The sequence below is a fragment of the Phascolarctos cinereus genome, unplaced genomic scaffold (assembly GCF_003287225.1).
Source record: "Phascolarctos cinereus isolate Bilbo 61053 unplaced genomic scaffold, phaCin_HiC Scaffold_5;HRSCAF=322, whole genome shotgun sequence".
NCBI classification, from domain to species: domain Eukaryota; kingdom Metazoa; phylum Chordata; class Mammalia; order Diprotodontia; family Phascolarctidae; genus Phascolarctos; species Phascolarctos cinereus.
In genome coordinates this window covers 354,074,919-354,094,254 of record NW_027555958.1, presented here as the reverse complement: position 1 = coordinate 354,094,254, position 19,336 = coordinate 354,074,919, and the positions used below count along the sequence as shown (strand labels likewise).

Genomic DNA, 19,336 nt, shown 5'->3' with positions numbered 1-19,336 from the left:
CGAAAGAGGAGTTCGTAATCATTGACCTTTACACTCCCTTGAAGAACTGTGACTATAGCACTAAGCTTGGACTGTAAACTTCCTCTGGGCAAGACTAGACAAAGTCTGATTCATCTTTGTATTCTCCATGGCACCTAGTTCAGTGCGTTGTGCACAATTAGGGAGTGGGCGAACAATTTTAAATGAACAAATTTCAAATGACTACTATAATTAAGGTTATTTCGGTTAGAATCCTAAAACGCAAGCCATAATACCTACCTCTGGTAAGAAGAGGTAGAGAGTACTGGACTGTAGACCATCAGAAGACAAACCTATCTATCCTTGATGACTTTTCTTCCTCTTTCTTTTGAAAAAAAAAATCCTTTTAAAAATATCTAAACTGGGAACAGCTAGGTGGCACAGTAGATAGCGCACCAGCCCTAGATTCAGAAGGACTTGAGTTCAAATCCATAATACTTAACACTTAACACTCACTAGCTGTCTGACCCTGGGCAAGTCACTTAACCCCATTGCTTAGTCAAAAAAAAAAAATCTAAACTGAAAAAAGACGGAATAAAGACTTTATTCTTATCAAAAAGATATTCTCACATTTAGTGTATTTTAATAAGAGATAGGATTGAAATATCACGTGAAATTATTTAACTAGTCTGGAATATATGTCTATATTACATTTTAGTCACATTTTTAAAATGAATGCTACAAGAACCCCAACATTCTTACAAAAGGTTCTGGGAGCGGAGAGGTCATTATTTTATGAGCAACATTTTGCCAAGAACGTATTACATTTGACAGACAAAAACTAAAAATTCAGCCAACCATTTTGGCTATGTAATGCCAAATAGCCTGACAGTTGGAAATATTCACATGATTGATTTAGTTGATTCAGTTGGCCTACAGGTGTTTGACATCATAATATCATATTTGTAGTCTTAGTGCTAGGATCTCATGACTTCTGACAAGAGAACGGGGTGGGGGAGAGCAGGGAGCCCTGAAGGTGTTGTCAAGGATGCAGCTGCTGTTCCTGACCTTATGACACAGATTCATCACTGTCCAAACTCTTCTGTGCTCCCGTAGACCTATCCAGGACCAGCAAGTCATAGCATGACCTAGTACATGAGAATTCTGCAAGGACATGTGCAGCACACGTGTGCACAAACCCAAGCACCCAGGGCGTCACACGCAAAACAGATCTCCAAAGTTCCACCACAAAGACGCGTCAGCTCTTGTCTTTCTTCAGGAATAGTGACTGCACAGCCACAGCACATCACACATCCTGGAAAACACTAGCCAAGAAGTCTTGCTTCTCCCTATTTTTATGTGCTGACTACATGCAAACCCGATATAGGAGGAAGGAGGGAAGAAGGCTGTCTCCTTGTCAGCATAGTTTAATTGCCTTAGCTTCTTTATTGTGCTAAACATAGAATAAAAAATAACTACAAATGGATATTGCTTTTCTGCCATACATTCCCCAAAACTCAGTTGGAAAGCAGAACCCTAGAAAAACAACCACCACCATATTCTTTTCCTAGGTACAGTGTCAGTAAAGATTTTTTCTGATTTGGCTTTACTACCACCGTTTGCTTAAAACGGCAGGTCACATGACTGACCAGAGCTTGCAGAATTTATCTAAGACTTCAAACTTTAGCTCAGGTGATGAACTACTTAGTGAGAAGAGAATTTCTGGCGCTGCTTTATTATCTCTATTTACCTAAGATGAGCACATCAAGGACATAACTACAGCTCCAGTATTAATGGTTAGTCTACAAATTCTAGCTATATCCCCAGTGTTTGCTGTTGTCATTCAATTATGTCTGACTCTTCATGACCTCATGGACCATACTGTCCAGGAGAGTTTCTTGGCAAAGATAGTGGAGCGGTTTATCATTTTCTTCTCCAGTGGGTTAAATGACTTACCCAGACTCATACAGCTAGTAAATGTCTGAGGCTGGGTTTGAACACAGGTCTTCCTGACTCTAGCCCCAGTGCTCTATTCTCTGAGCCACCTAACTACTCCCAGAGTTGACTTACCAGTTGTAACTTAATGCACATGTTCCATTCTTCTATCTGTTCTTTGACATGAAAATCTTTACCTTCCCCTTCTGCCTTCTATAAAATTCCTTTGCACCCATCCTGCCTATGTAACCAAAACCTATATAATGTAGCTTAAAACTTCTTGTCAGGGTCCACTGTTCTTTGCATACTGTGGGTCTATTTTCTGGGCATAATAAACCAGTTTTTAAAGCGTTTCAGTGTGTTACTAGTTTTCGATTGGCAGCAGTACCTGTGAATGCATCCTTGAAGAGCTTCTCTAAAAATGGAAAGCCTATGATTCTTAACCACCTCAGTCCCTTTTTAACCACTCTACAACTATTAGTCTGAAGTGGCAAAGAGACTTTATGAGACTGAAAGCCATTCCTTTATTTTGTCTTTGATTGATATCTTGCTATGGCCAAAGAATTGATTGCCTGGAGGTCAAATTGGTAATGACCCTCTTCATTCTTAGGTTGGCATTCAGAGAGCAGAGAATCTGTTTCTGGGACCAGAGACGTGCCGGAGCTGGCTCTTACCAGCTATTAGAACGGATTGTTAAATTTTCAGTCTGAGCATTTATACCTCAGAAATTGGCAAACACTACAAATCAGGACTTGATTCATTCTTTGTTTGATTTCTAGACTTATGGAATTGACAGACAAAATGTTAATGATGCCGTGTGTACATTTTTCCCCAGTAAGGCTAGTTATTAAACATGTACTCATGTACCCATGCCTGGGACCCATATTCAAACTTTTCCAGCATAGTAGACCTAGAGCTTACATTGGAAAAGCAGGCCAGTTGATTGACATGAGTAAAGGATAAGAGATTTTAGTATTCAATTGATACCCTTTAAAATGCAGGGGGGAAAAAACCTAGAGGAAAGAGACCTAATCTAGAATGTTGTTGAGTGGATTGTATAATAATATAATAATAGCTAACATTTGTATAGGGCAGTGAGGTGGCAAAGTCTATAGAGTACTGGGCCTGGAGTCAGGAAGATCTGAGTTCAAATCTGGCCTCAAGACACTTACTAGCTGTGTGAACCTGGGCAAGTCACTTAACCTTATTCACCTAAGTTTCCTCACTTGTAAAATGAGCTGGAGAAGGAAATGGCAAACCACTCCAGTATCTCTGCCAAGAAAGCCACAAACAGGGCCATGAAGAGTCAGACACAACTGAACATCAACAACAAAAAAAAATGGTGTAGCACCTACTGCGTGGCAAGCACAATATGAAGCACTTTACAAATATCTCATTTGATTCTCACAACAGCCCTAGGAGGCAGGTGCTATTATTGTTATTATTACTATCATTTTACATATGAGAAAACTAAGGCAAGGAGGGGTTAAGTGGCTTGTCCAGGGTCACACAGCTGGTAAGTATTTGAGTTCAAATCTGAAGGCATGTCTTCCCAACTCCAGATCAATGCTCTATATACTAGAACATCACCTAACTGCCTCTGCGGATCCTCTATGGAGGATCTGTGGAAGAATGAGAAAAAAGATCACACAGAAAAAGAAGGCTTATTATAAGATAGATTCCAGACTACACCGATAGAAGGGATACTTGAATTAGGTGAGATCCCTGAACCTTCAAAATATTCACTCACTGAACAGCTCATAGTTGCTTTCTTTCACCACTAGATGACAGTCACTTATTGGTAAGGCATGACGCCGAATGAGTCTGAATAGAGAAACCAAAAGCTGATGGAGGATAGATGAAAATAGTGAATGAAAAAAAGTAGCAAAAAGTTACATACAGATTTTAGGGAGTTGGATGAATTCATAAATGAAATATAAGGCAAAAAACAAAGAGAGAGCGTGTCATTTCCTTGTATTCTTTCTTGGTATCCACAGGAGGCTTTGAGAGACAGGAATCTAATCAGACAAATCTGAGGGCAGCTGTCAACAATGAATACCAACCCCAGAACTCTGTCTCTTGATGCATGCCTCTTGTCCTTGTCAAAAGGACAAAAGGAAATACACATAAACGGGCTACCAGGGAGCAAGGGGAAATAGGAACACTTCGTAAAAAGAAATTTTTTAAAGAAAATTTTTTTAATTAACTATGATGAAATTATAGAAATTATACACAGGATGGTTATTGATAATTCAATTTTCAATTCTGTAAACATTTATTAACCTCCTACTGCATGACTGTTAGTGTGTACAGTATTCTCCTAGTTCTGCTCATTTCACTCTGTATCAGTTCATGTAAGTCCTTCCAGGTTTTTCTGAAGTCTGCCTGTTCATCATTTCTTATAGCACAGTAGTATTCCATTACATTCATACACCACAACTTATTCAGCCATTCCCCAACTGATGGGCATCCCCTCAATTTCCAATTCTTGGCCACCACAGAAAGATCTACTATAAATATCTTTGTACATGTGGGTCTTTTTCCCATTTGTATGATCTCTTTGGGATACAGCCCTAGAAGTGGTATTGCTGGGTCAAAAGGTATGCACATTTTTATAGCCCTTTGGGCATAGTTACAAATTGCTCTCCAGAATGGTTGGATCATTTCACAACCCCACCAACAATGCATTAGTGTTCCAATTTTCCCACATCTCTAGCATTTATAATTTTCCTGGTTTGTCATGTTGGCCAATCTGATAGGTGTGATGTGGTACCTTAGAGTTGTTTTGATTTGCATTTCTCCAATCAATAGTTATTTGATCATTATCTTCTAATGAGATTCATGTTTCTTTTCCATTATTAGATTTATATGGACTCAGAAAAGCCGAGCATCTTTTCTGGCTTTCTGAATGCAGGTGGAAAGAGTGCCAGTTCATCAGCCATCACTTACAACCATTTTCTCTTTTATGTCAATCTCTTTTAATAAATCACAATGGGATGACTTTAGGAGCTATAAAGGTACATATTTAATAATACAAAAACCTTACACTTCTCCAAAATCACAACAGGAACAAAAAGAAGGAGAAAAAGAAGGTAAGAAATTATCTTTCTCAAATTAAATAAATCTAATGCATAAATTAATAGGCTCAAGCTATAAACTGAAGCTAGTTGACATCTCAAATCATAGAAAAAAGAAAAGGATAACTTTGGCCACTTATAATGAACCAACTGATATGAGCAATCCACTCAACTGCCTCGTGCCTCAGTTTCCTCATCCATAAAATGAGTTTGTACTAGCTGGCCTCTGAAGTCCCCGCCAGTTCTAAATCTGTGATCCTATGATCATATTTACACCTCACTTTATGTAAAATTTTATGTAAAAGATCCGTTAATCTATTGTGGATCATTAATCATTAATCTGCTGACCAGAGGTCTGCAAACTTTTTCTGTCAATGTTATAGTAAGACTACTTGTTATACAGTTAAATGGATTTTGAAATATGGAAATTTCTTTGCAATCGTATCAAGATTCTGCTGGAAATGTAGTTTCAGCTTGGAAAATATGTCATCTGCAAATTTATGTGGGAATGGACATCTTGCTTCTCATTTGAACTTTTGACACATTTGGAAGTGTATAAAGCCGCTTGTCATTCAAACAATAGTCATCATCAATTGACATCACTACAGTATAAGTTTTCCATATATAGGTGCTGTTTTCCCTTGATTTTAGATGAAATTAAAAATTATTACCAAGTCTATACCATAAATTAATTTTCAAAGCTATGTAGTGTTCAGTAATAGTAGTTGAGGGTGGTTCTTCTCATTAAGAAAAATTTCAATCCCATCCTTGTGCTGAAAAAAATCATAATAACCTCTCCCCTTCTTTTCTTGTTTTGACATGGTGGGTATGCACTTGTAATAAAAATAAACAAATAATAAAATGTTGCTGTATGGAAATACATATGGCACTCAAAACACTGTTGAATTATAACTGTCATTGTAATTTGTAGTGTTGCCCAACTGTGCTATTTTAGATGAAAGCAGCTACAAACAATATGTAAATAAATGAGTGTGGCTGTGTTCTAATAAAACTTTATTTTAAAACGTAAAACCCATTTTTAGCTCATGGGGCTATATAAAAACAGAAAGCAGGCAAATTTGGCCCATGGACCATAGTTTGCCAATCCCTAGCTTAGCAGAAAGAACACATTCCATTGGAAAAGAGTTCTATAATACTTCAATTGAAGAGAGTACCATTCCACCCAGTCAAATAAGGGGCTGAAGATGGTGAAGGTCTACAGCCACCTATTAAAGAATGATGACAGAGAGTCCTGCAGATCAACTAGAGGCAGATTAACAACTGTTATATAACTCATAGTCCTAGAAATTTGCCTGGGGCCCTTAGAGGTCACCTAGACAGTTTGTCATAGTTGGGTCTTGAATCCAGGTCTTCCTGGATCCAAGGTCTTTTCTATTCAGCATGCCAGTTGCTTCCCATTGACCTTATGGCATTATACAAATGAGTTTTTACAATTATTATAAGAAATTCCCCAACTTCCTTGCATAATAATGACTTTTTTTTTTCTGAGAGACTTCCCCCATCCCAAGGTTTGTAGAAACAGTGTATCAACTGATTATAACACCTGGGAGCCATAGTTTTCCATATCAGCAGGAAGTAGGCAAAGCATATCAATCATTTCCCCAAGCTCTCAAGCAAGGAATAGTTTATAGAGAACAGGAATAAGGAGTGAATACAGAAGAAATAGAAGGAGAAGCTAAAGCTTAATTTTAATGTTACTAAATTTTAAAATTGTATGACTCAAAATTTTTTTAAAAGAACTTACTCTTACAATGTCTTATTTTAATGACTTAAATGATTGGGTTTTCATCTCAATTTTCTCTTCTAAATCTTAATCCAGAAAATGATTTGGAAGAACCAGAGTCTTGCGAAATAATCTTCCCCTGGGAGAAGCTCACTTCATTTCAAAAACTTATAATGGTAAGATGTGTGATAGGAAATATAAAAATCTTTAATCTTTTGGGCACTAGATTACCAACTTTGAATTCTTCAAAACTAACATTTTTGCAAGGCAAACATGAGAACACAGATCTTGGCAGTACCAGAAGTCCTCTTCTTCTTATAAAATCCAAGGGCTTTTTTTTTTTTTTTACTATAGTCACTGGCACTTTTAAGTTGAATAGGAAAGGGGGGGGGAAATGGATTCCCTTCTCTCAATCATCTCATCTGGCTCCCTTCCTTCCTGAGTGTTAGGAAAGTAGATAATTCTTGTACATATTATCCATACAATTCTGTAATCTTTTCCTGGCAGGAAAGAGATATGCATTCATCTCTGAGAGTAGGAGACAATTCCCCATGCTCAATCCCCTGCCTCATGACAGCCTAGGGAACATTTCCTAAGCCTTTCACATCTCAGAAATCATGCTCTTCAAACCAAATGCTTTTTCAAACCATTTAACACTTTGAATATCACCTTCCATTCAAGAACTGAAGATACTCTTAGTTTAGCAACTAAAAAAAGACTTTAATTTTCATAGAACTCTTCTGAGGTAAGTTAGAAATATGTTCTAAATATAAGACTTGAGGTAAAGAAAAAAGAATTTAAATGCCTTCCCCTCAGCTATCTCTAATCAGAACCTCTCCTGAAGTGACCACTCTGACATATGAGGAAGAAAAAGGGTCACTAAGGAGACGTAAGACAGGCAGTGGGGCAGCTAGGTGGTGGAGTGGATGGAGTGCTGGACCTGGAAGTCAGAAAGACTCATCTTCCTGAGCTCAAATCCTGCCTCAGATACTTACCAGCTATGTGATCTTGGGCGAGTCACTTCACCCTGTTTGTCTCAGTTTCCTCATCTGTAAAATGAAATGGAGAAAGAAATGGCAAACACTCCAGTATCTTTGTCAAGACAATCCCTAACGGGGTCGTTGAGAGTCGGGCATGAGTCAACAAACAAAAACAAGAAAAAGGCAGCATTTTGTAGGGAATGAAGAGCTGAATCCAGAGTTCTTAAGACCTAACTTCAGGACCGCTTCTGACAAATACCTCCTTGGAAAATCACTTAACCTCTCAGGGCCTTGAGTCACTAACCATCTAAGGTTATAAATTGCAGAGAAGGCATATGCTGCTCTGGTGAAGGGAGTTTCCTATACCAATAAAATCATAGATCCAGTATCTCTCCATATCCTAACGAGAAGAAAAGATGAGAAGAAAGGAAAAGAGGTAATTAGAGGTACCTACCCCAAGGAGGTTGATGTTTGCTAAGAAGCCAAAGAGAATTAAATTCTGCCAAAGAACATCATTTCCCCAAATTCTCCCACCCACTAAAGCACTGGTTAAAATAGAAATGAAAGCAAGACCCCTGGATGATGAAAAAAAATACTCATAGTGGAAGAGGCAACTATGTGAATTAAAATACGAAAAGGGACCAGTTTTTTCTGATAGTAAGAAATCATTTTAATGTTTCTACGACCTCCTTATAGTATGTTGAGCTTTCCTACGTGTTATGGTGGTAGATAATGCATGTAGTTATTACACATATGATTCTATGATTTTTTTCCTAGTTAAGGAAAAGATGTGCAATGCTGTACATTGGCCAGTAGGTGAAGCTATGTTAATGGCTAAGCCCAGGCCAGCAGTTCATCAGAAATGGTAGGTTCCACCATGCTGGAAAGCCTTCCAGTGTGGTCCCTACAACAGGCTAGAGTTACCACCACCACCACTAGTCAGTGTCAGGGACATGATTTAGAGTTTACCGCTGGGTCCTTCCAGCTTGGTTAGAGACTGTCACAGCTTCCACTCCACTGACATAGTCTTTGAAACCCCACAGTCACCACATCACAAGAAGGCATCAGAATGGGACAGCAGTGGAAAACTATTTTTCTCATACTGTGAAACTTGTATATTTTATCTTTATAAGCTAGTATTACTGTCTAAAACCTACTTTTTTTAGAGTTTAGGGTTGAGCTGGGCCTTAGTCCACTAGGGCGGACTTGAGTTCAAACTTAGCCTCAGACATTTACTTGCTGTGTGACCTCCAACAAGTCACTGAACTTTTATTTGCTTCAGTTTCCTCAACTTTGAAATGGGCATAATAATAGCACCCGCCTCCCAGGGTTGTTGTATGGATCAAATGATGTAATATTTGTAAAGCAGAATGCCTAGCATACAGTACATTACTGTTGTTGTCATGTTTTTGTTATTATTATTGCTGAAACACATACTGCTAGCTTCAGGAATATGGGTGTGCACAAGGAGTGAGCCAACAAAAACTCTTGCCATGTGGGATTTTTGGATCCAGGACAGGGTTCTCACCGGCAAAGGTGAAAGCTAGGGACTTAGTTCTCATAGGCTCTGTCAGGAACAACGGCAATTAGTCCCCCTAAAGTAGTCTCCACCACTCACACCAAGCTGGGTATGCCATTGGTGGAAGTATTAAGGACAAATAAGGAGAATATCAGGTTAGAAGGATAACTGAGAGGTAATGCTGAATTACTACAAGTTATTGTATTTTCATTTGAGGTGACATTTCTCTAGACGACGTTTGCATTTTATCCACTTTTTCCTATTTTATTTTTAGATAAAAATCCTTAAGCCAGAATCCTTAAATAATTCCGTGCGAAAATTTGTTACTGAAAACTTGGGAAGTAATTATCTTCATACAGCTGGAATTAATTTAAAGGAAGTATTTAGAGAATCTAATGCCAGAATTCCACTAATATTCATCCACTCTCATGGTGAGCTTTTTACAAGTATATTGATTATTAATCTTTAAGATTCTCATTCTCCCCAGTGGTGGAGGCTACAAGTGCACACCACCACACGCAGATAGAATAGAGTATTTTCAGAAAACTCCATTAGTGATGTGAGGTACAGGATTAATATTGCATTTATGAAAGGTATTGATCATCATACTTTATATTTGTGGACAAATGCACATCATAAGGAAGAAGCACAACTGGAATGACACTGGCTTACCAAATTGGAAATGTCAAAATAGAGTTCCCATTCCATTACTAAGGCGCCATATAATTTTGGGCAAATCACTTCATCTTTTGATGCCTCCATTTCCCCATATCTGCAATGAGAAGGTTGGATGTTCTCTAAAGATCCTAAAAACTGTAAATCCTATGAACCTGTGAACTCTAAGGTCCCTCCTCCTCCTCCTCTTCCTCCTAAATCCTTCTGATGTATTTGACACTATGGACCACCCCATCTCTTCCTCTTCTACATTTTCTCCTACCTTGACTCTCTGCGACATAACTTTCTTCTTGTTCTTTTTCTCTCTGTTTCTATTGATCTTCTATTTCTGTCTGTTATTCCTCCTTGCTGTCCTTTACTGGATCATTATCCTTCTCCCAGTTTTTAAGTGAGTATATTCAAGTCCTTGTCCTTAGACCTCTTCTCTCTCTAAAATCTCTATCTTAATGACTGCATCCACTTCCGTGAGTTCAATTATGACCACTATGGAGTTGACCCCTAAATCTATTTACCCAGGCCCATTGTCTCTCCTAAAATTTAATCTTCAATTACCTGTATGTCTCAGTGGCACCTCTGACTCAACATGACTGAGCTCATCATCTGCCCTAAACACATCTCTCCTTACAACTTTCCTCTTTCTGTTAATGACAACACCATCTTCCCAGTCACCAAGCCTTGAAATCTCGGAGTTGTCTTTCATTATCCTCTTTCGCCTATAGGCAGCTGGGTGGCACAGTGGCTAGAGTGCTGGGTCTGGAGTCAGGAAAACTTGAGTTCAAATCCAGCTCCAGACACTGATTTGCTGTGTGACCCTGAACAAGTCACCAAACTTCTGTCTACCTCAGTTTACTCAACTATAAAATGGCACCTACCTCCCAAGATTCTTGCGAAGATCAGATGAGATACTCGTAAAGCACTTAGCACCATGCCAAGCACCTAATAGGCACTTTATAAATGCTAGCTATTATTGTTATTATTACTATTTCTTCATATGGATTTTGCTTATACAATATGAATTATATCTACCTCTTTCCCTCTTCTCACCATTAGTCACCTAGGTTTTCATTTTCTACCTGGACCATTGTAATAGCCTCCTTCCTAGACTCCCTGCTTCTAGTCTTCCCGGTCTCCAGCCTATCCTTTCCACAGCTGCCAAAATAATCTTTTTAAGATATGGGTCTGATCATGCTGCTCCCTTGTTCAAAAATCATTTCAGTTTAAAAACATTTGTTAAGTATCTACTATGTGCAAAGCACTGGGTTAGATCCTGGGGATTCAAAGACAAAACAAACAAATAAACAATCCATTCCCTGTCCTCAAGGAACTACATTTTCCTGGGGAGAAACATGTGCATCAGAAATTTCAGTGGTTCCTGATTTTCTCTAGAATGAAATACAAACTCTTTAGCCTGACATTTAAGGACCCTCTATGGTCTGGCTCCAAAATGCACTTCCAACTATTCTCCAATCTCAGCATACCATATTTGGCCTCTGTTTTTATGCAAGCTGTCACCTATTCCTGGAATACCTCCACTCAGGTTGCACTTCTTTCATGAAGCCTTCCCCAAGCCCCCAAACTGAAAAGGTTCTCTCCCTCCTCAGATTTTCCTACAGCACTTTAACCACTCTCACCCACCCTGTCTATCACCCCCTCTCCTCCCCTACTCTAAGCTCCTTAAGGTCAGGAGATAGATAGATAGATAGATAGATAGATAGATAGATAGATAGATAGATAGATAGATGGACAGACAGATAGATATGGATGTAGATATAGGTATATTAATCTTTTATCCTAAGTATCTAGCACTAGTATATAGAGATATGCACCCATGATTTCATTAACATAGGGAACTCCCAGATGAGAAAACTCCATCTACCAATAGAAGTGAGCACCCAAGAAGTGAAATAACTTGTTCAGGAGCACATATCTGGTATATTTCAAGGACAGCTTCTTAATAAATATATGTTGAGTTGGATTACTAGCTTCATCTCTGTTTCTTTACTGGCTTATCTTTCCCTATACTCTATTGCCTTCTGGACTTCATCCTTCAACTAAAGTTCGACTTGCCAAAAACCTTTCCCCTACTAATTTCTCTATTTCTCTTCATGGAAACCCACAATCACCCATGCTAGAAGCCTTAAAATCATCTTTACTCTTCCTTCAGTCTCCATTTCCAATGAGGTGCCAGATCTTTTCATTCTTCCTTCACATCTCTTACATCTATCCACTCCTTTCTTTTCCCATTACTGCTACCATCAGTAAGCCTTCTTTACATCTCAGCTGGGCTATTATATCCATTCACTAACAAGGTACAAAATGACATAAATGTCAATTACTATGATTATTTTTCATCTTTTGTATTTTTCATCATTGTAGAAACAAAAAAAATCCTAATTCAGAAAAAAAAAATTAGAAACAAATGAAAGAAAATATAAATATAATTATCATAACTTTAAATATGAATAGAGTAAACAATCTAGTGGGAGAGCTAGGTGGTGCAGTGGATAGAGCACTGGGCCTGGAGTCAAGATAGACCCAAGTTCAAATGTGGTCTCAGACACTTACAAACTGTATGACCCTGAACAAGTCACTTAACCCCTATTTGCCTCAGTTCTACATCTGTAAAATAGGGCTCACTGGAGAAATAAATGGTAAACCACTCCAGTATCTTGGCCAAGAAAACCCCATGAACAAAGTCATGTAGAGTCAGACACAACTGAACAGCTGAACTACTACAAAACAGTCCAATATAATGAAAGAGTGACAGATTGGATAAGAAAACAAAAATCCCATGATCTGTTGCTTGAAAGATACATACCTATAAAGCAAAGCCACACACAGCATAAAAATGAGGGGCTGAAATTAAATTTGCTATGGATCACATAAATAGAAAAAAAATCCATGCTATCAGACCAAAAACAAAACACAGCATAAAAAAAGATAAAGGAACTCTATTATGTTAATAGGAACCATAGGCAAATAGGCCAATATCAATATTAAACTAATTTGCTCCATCTGTATCTAAATTCATAATAAAAAAAGAAAAAATCAACTGACTTAAAAAGAAGACATAGTAATACAATAATGGTAGGAGACTTTAATGTCCCTCTATCAGTTATACATAAATCTAACAGAAAGATAAACAAAAGAGAAAATGTAGAATTGACCAAATTGCTAAATTGTGACATAATATCTTCTAGACAGGCCTGCTAAAGAATATGTGCATTTTTCAGCACCACATGAAACTTTGATAACAGCTGACCATATATTAGGATGCAGAGATATTGCAATTAAAAGTTAAAAAACCAAAACTATTCATCGCATCCTTTACAAATCATAACACAATAAAATAGAAATCAGTTCACAGAGCACAAACAAAAGACCTACACTCAAATGAAGATTTAACAATGAAATCCTAAATGATGAGTGGGTCAAATAAAAAGACATAGAAATAAATGATAATTATGTGGACAAAAAAATGATAATGATGAAACAACCCATCAAAATTTCTAGGATGTAGCTAAAGCAATTCTTGAGGGGAATTATAGCTCCAATACATATATATTAACAAAATAGAAAAGGAGAAGATTAATGAATAAAATATGTATTTTTTTAAATTAGAAAACCAACAAATAAACAAATCTAAAATAAGCAAAAATGAGGAAATAAAAATTGGAGGACAAATAGAAAACCTGGAAACCAAAAAGACTAAAGAAATGATAAACAAAACTAAATGTGTCTTTGTATGCCCAGTACTCAGCACAATACCTTATATGAACAATGTAAGCACTTAATAAACGTCTCTCATTTAATTTAATTTAATGGAGTTATACTAAACATTGTCATACAGGATTAGATCCAACAACTCTCCTGCTGAGATTTGCACAGGAGATGAAAGGAAATACAGATGATGTGACCATGATTTCTTTGGGATGTGGCCAAGGAATTAAAGCTGAAGAAATAATATACAAGGCAAAAGTAAAGAAGGGCCAGTGGGTCTTCCTCCAGAACTGCCATCTTGCTGCATCTTGTATGCCAAGACTTTGTGCGATTGTTGAGACGTGAGTTCTTTAAATTTGTTTATCCAGTTCAAAGCATCAGATTAAATCATTGGTTTTAAAAAAAAAAAAAGTAAAAGGTAAATCCTATGCAATGAATATAAATCTATACCATGGTATTAAAGATCAAAGCCGATTAGAGATTCTAAGAGAAAAAAAGGTAAAGATATGTTGCAACGGGATGACTAGTACGTCCTTGAATAATGAGAAATGGCTGCTGTGAGAGTGATATACCCTGCAGAGCTAGGTTCAAACAATGCGATAAGGTTTTCTCCCAATTCCCACAACTGAATAAAGTTTCCTCACAAGACAGAAATTGGACTAGACCCATAATTGAACAGAAAAGGAACTGAGCTACTTCCAGAATTGAGTCACAAGATGGAATCAGTGTTCACCCAATTCCCACAATTGACCACTTCCTGTTCTAATCCCCTCAATTCCCCCACCAAGGAGAATTCCCAGAAATTCACTCTCTGTTTCCTACACTAGTTTAACTGAAATTTAGTTGACTGGATTCGTCTTTAGCTGAAGAACAATCAGTGTTTGGGATTAATAATATATTGTTTGACAGATTTACATTTGTAAAAAAATATAGGACCGCTTAATCCTAATTCAACTTTCCTGGAAATTAAGAACCTCAACCATTATAGTCAAACCATAACACCCTAATATTCTTCATCTCTTCCACATTTCCACCACCCTTCTGCACATACCCCCTGCCCCCAACACACACACACACACACACACACACACACACACACACGCACGCACGCACGCGCGCGCGCGCGCGCGGTGTAGTGCCTTTATCTATTCAGAGGCAGTGTTGATTACACAGGGAGGAGTTTAATTACCTAAATTCAATATCAGATATAGCCACCAGGCAGCACTCGGCCTTGTCAGTTATTCTAACCAGTGCCTGAATTGTAATTCTTTCCTAAAAGGTTGCAGTCTCCTTACCCCCTACAAGAGAGTACTGCAATGCTCAGACTCCCCTTCCTGAAGATTTTAGGTTATCAATTATAGGAAATGCACTAGGGAAGAATAATACAAAGAAAAAGAAACTCCAATCCTCTCCTCAAAATTAGGGAAGACATAGAATATATGCAAGTAACTGTTAGCCAAATAAGAAAGACCTTTGATGTTAAAATGACTCCTCAGGTGCTATGAAACTTTTCCTTTCATTTTGTTTTTCATGTTAATAATTTTACAAATGAATTATGTTGCAGATTTAATTATTCAAAACTAGACCCCGACTTTAGACTATGGTTAAGCTCAAAACCGGACAGTTCCTTCCCCATAGCAGTTCTGCAGAAGAGTTTGAAGGTAAGAATGATGGGTTGTTGGAGGTGGGGTCAGAGGGGAATTCAGATTATGGAGCATTGTGAAAATGCCCCTCACCATCCCTCAATGCAGACCAAAAAAATAGATTGTAACTTGTAACAACCTTAGAAAGTTGCCAGAGGCACTAAAAAGTGACTTGGGGGGCGCGGGGGTACAGATGGTGAATTTCTGTCAGAGACAGGATGTTAACTCAGCCCTCTATGGAGATTCCAAGGCCACACCTCTATCCATTATGTTAGGATGTGTCTCAGCTATTAAAAACAACAAATTTAAATATTGACAGAACAGCCCAGTATGAATGCTAAAGATTTTAAAATCTTAACTCTGAGGCAAGATGGAGGGAGGGTTTGGTGCTGTCAGTCATTCAACAAGTAATGGGGGGAAGTGGAGTGGGGTCTTTGATTCTACTGGGAGCTATGGGAGGTTAAAAAAAAAAAAGACACAAGAAAAATTTGTTCCCTCACCCCAAAGCATTTACAATTTAAATTTCTTATATTTCACGTAACTACGGCACATTCTGAATTAATAGGAACTGAATATTCCATTTGGGAAGGATTTATGCCCTTGCTTTTGCTGCTTGCTTTGGTATTTATATAATTAATTAATTAACTCATTCATGAGAAAGTGATTGGGGAAATTTTCTTTTTGTTTTTCATGTTAAAACTTGGAGCCTTCAGAACACAGAATTCTGTGCAGAGGTGTGGGAAATTAAAATGTAGATAAAAAGGGTCCAAGTCAGGGATGTGCTAGTGTTTGATAGGGAAGAAATATACATAGGACCCACTTTTAAATTTAATCTGAATTATTGACATTTTCTCCACACTTTTTAGAGTCTGGACAAATAATAAATAAAGCAATAAATCAAGCCCTGATTTATAGGGTTTGCTGATTGACCAGTTGCAAAATGGTCACCCTGAAAATTTAACAAGACTCTCGGAAGCTAGTTCAAGCTGGCTCCAGCAAAGCCCTGGCCCTAGCCTCATGTAGCTAACAATCTAATGGGGGAAATGAGGTGAAATAGCTTTTATTACTTGTTAACAGTGCTTATGAAATATCTATCAAAGACAAAGTTTAAAGTGTTAAATAAAAATCATAATTTAGAATTATCAGTGAGTTTCATTTATCCTTTTTCATACCTGGCCCACATTACCATGATGTTCATTCGCCTTGGCTAGGTCTAGACAGTGCTAAAAGATTCAGTTGGTGTAGCCAAATAATCCAGTCAAACAAAGAACTGGTCTTTTTAGTGAAAGAATCCACCAAACTAACTGATTAAAACTGACCAATGACATAGCTGATTATAGTTAAAGGAAATGGACATTTAATGTTTGCTTTAAACTTTGACAAAAATGGAGAAAGCATGGAGGAAATTGCATTGGGAGGGAATGGTTGAGGTCCCTGAGCAGACCCAGGAGGCTTTAATTTTAATTCCACCTTCCTGGAAAATGAGGACCTCTCCCACTAGTCAAACCATACCACCCCAAGGAAATTAGGGTACCTAACAACAACACCAAGCCCAACTGTCTGTCATCTCTCCCAGTCCCTCCTTCTTCTGACGTCCCCAAGCCTAAGTCCCTCTCCAAGAGCCTCTTCCTGAGGAGACAAGATCTGGATCCTGGCATATCATTTCTTGAAGTCAGAACAACTATTTTCTCCCCCCTCTTAGCAACTCTGCCCATCTTGTAGGCAATGAGAAGTGAGTAATCATTCTTTCTACCAATGAAGATAGTCTTATGCCAGTACCCAGGATATGTGTGTGTAGGATGTGTGCAATACATACATATATGATATATATAAATGTTTTATGTATGTATATACATATATGTATAAACCAAACTTTTTATCTGCTACTAAGTCATGTAAATTATATTCAAAACATCTGCATTAAGTTATAGTATGCCTGCAACTGTGCCAGATGCTAAGGATATAGAGATAAAAAATCATATAGTACCTGCCCTCTAGAACCTGTGAGGAAATTGGCTGATCACTTCTTAAGATCTCTACCTTTGTTATGCCAAAAAAGAAAAAAAGTAAATAAACTTTAGATCTAGTCATGAAGAATGCTATTTTCATCTACTGCTTTTATTTCTTCTTCTTCAAAGATGACAGTAGAATCCCCCCAGGGTTTGAAGGCAAATCTTCTTCAGTCATTTGGGTACCATTGCAGTGGAGAGATAACAGAAGAAATCTATGAGAACACTGAATGTGGACCATCATGGAAAAAACTTTTATTCAGCATCTCTTTCTTCAATGCTGTAGTCAATGAAAGAAAAAAGTATGGAACATTAGGCTGGAATATTCCTTATGAATTTAGTTCTTCAGACTTGGAGGTGAGTATAGTTTGGGAATTTTTTTGAAGACAAGATCCTAAGCACCATGCAGTAGTGAACACAAAAACCAGGAAATGCCTTATTTTCCTAAAACATTTCCCTTCCTAAGAATTTTCACTGAATATGACATTAACAAGTAAATGCTATGTATATCAAAAGTTTTACTGCAGTTTTAAGCTTTAGTCAGTGAGTCAATAAACATGTATCATGTGCCTACTATGTGCAAAGCATTGGGTTAAATGCTGGAGATACAAAAAGAGGCAAAAGACAATCCCTGCCCTCACTTAAACTCTCTGAGACAGTTTCCTCATCTGTACAATGAGGTCAATGGTACTTGTATCAACTGTCTCTCAGGGATGTTGTGAGACAAGTGCTCAGTTCATCAAGTGCTATATAAATGGAACTTGTTATCATTTGTGAATTTTCTGGGACAAAATGTTGTCCTGTCCTAGCCAGATTCACCTTAATGTTCAGAACGGTCCTCAGAAATGTCCCTCATGTCCCACTGTGCCACTACCTTCCTTGTCTTGTTAATGTATGTGTACATAATGATAGCTACTTCAATAGGAAGAAAGCAAAGAAACAAGCCTTTAGTAAACACCTGCAGTATGCCAGGGGCAGCTAGGTAGTACAATGGATACAGTGCTGGGCCTGGAGTCAGAAAGACCTGAGTTCAAATCAATCACTTAACCCTGTTTGCCTTGGTTTCCTCGGAGTCAGGAAGGCCTGAGTTTAAATTAGAACTCAAACACTTATTAGCTAAGCAACTCCTAGGCAAGTCACTTAACTAGTGATTGCCTCAGTTTTCCCAACTCTAAAATGGGGATAATAATGCACATCTCTCCCAGGGTTGTTGTTGAGGATAAATGAGATAATAAAGTGTTTAGCATAATGTCTAGCATACAATTGTTGTTGTTGAGTCATTTAAGTTGTGGCTTACTCTTGGTGACCCCATTTGGGGTTTTCTTGGCAAAGATAATGGAGAGATTTGCCATTTCCTTCTCTAGCTCACTTTACAGATGAGGAAACTGAGGCAAACAGGGTTAAGTGACTGATTTGAACTCAGGCCTTCCTGACTCCAGGCCTAGCACTCTCTCCCCTGCATCACTTAGGTGCCTAGTACCTTGAGCAAACTATTATTTATAAGCTCAATCTGAGGAGAAAAAAAGAATACCTTCAGGACTTAATTTAAATGTTTTGAGGTCATTTAAAACACTAGTTCCCTCCACTAACATGAGTTCTGTGAGTTGGCTCGAGTTATGCTGCTGATGCTGTAGTTTGGGGGTTTGGTTTGGTTTGGCAGCAGTGGGAGGGGGTCTGGGGTCGGTGGGCACATCCAGACCTAGGATTTCATTGAAAATGAAATGGAGAGCTCCAGAGACACACAGCAACAATTCGCTTGTGAAATTGTAGTCTTAGAGAGCTGGACAAGGCACTGTGAGACCTGCCTATGATCATATAGCCAGTTTACATCAAGGCAGAAACTGAACCCAAGTCTTCCACAACTAGCTCTCTATGTGTATGTGTGTCTCTGTCTCTGTCTCTCTTTCAGTCTCTCTCCTCTCTTATCTTTCTGTCTCTTGCTCTCTGTCTCTCTCTTAATCTCTCTGCTTCTCTCTCAATCCCCCCCTTTCACAACCTCACACTCCTCAAATCTTTTCTCTCCTCTATTTCTCTCTCCCTCTCTGTCTCTCTCTCCCTCTTTGTCTCTCACCACAG

At 38.1% G+C, this 19,336-nt stretch overlaps 1 protein-coding gene across 1 annotated transcript in view; it reads left to right on the top strand.

Moving 5' to 3' along the window:
- Nucleotides 1–19,336, top strand: part of DNAH14 (dynein axonemal heavy chain 14) — a 340,072-nt gene that overhangs the window by 278,959 nt on the left and 41,777 nt on the right. Inside the window, 7 exon segments of the mRNA XM_020982026.2 lie at nucleotides 4,772–4,869; nucleotides 4,872–4,950; nucleotides 6,797–6,890; nucleotides 9,488–9,644; nucleotides 13,739–13,949; nucleotides 15,173–15,269; nucleotides 17,390–17,617. Coding sequence (XP_020837685.1) covers nucleotides 4,772–4,869; nucleotides 4,872–4,950; nucleotides 6,797–6,890; nucleotides 9,488–9,644; nucleotides 13,739–13,949; nucleotides 15,173–15,269; nucleotides 17,390–17,617 — 964 coding nt within the window.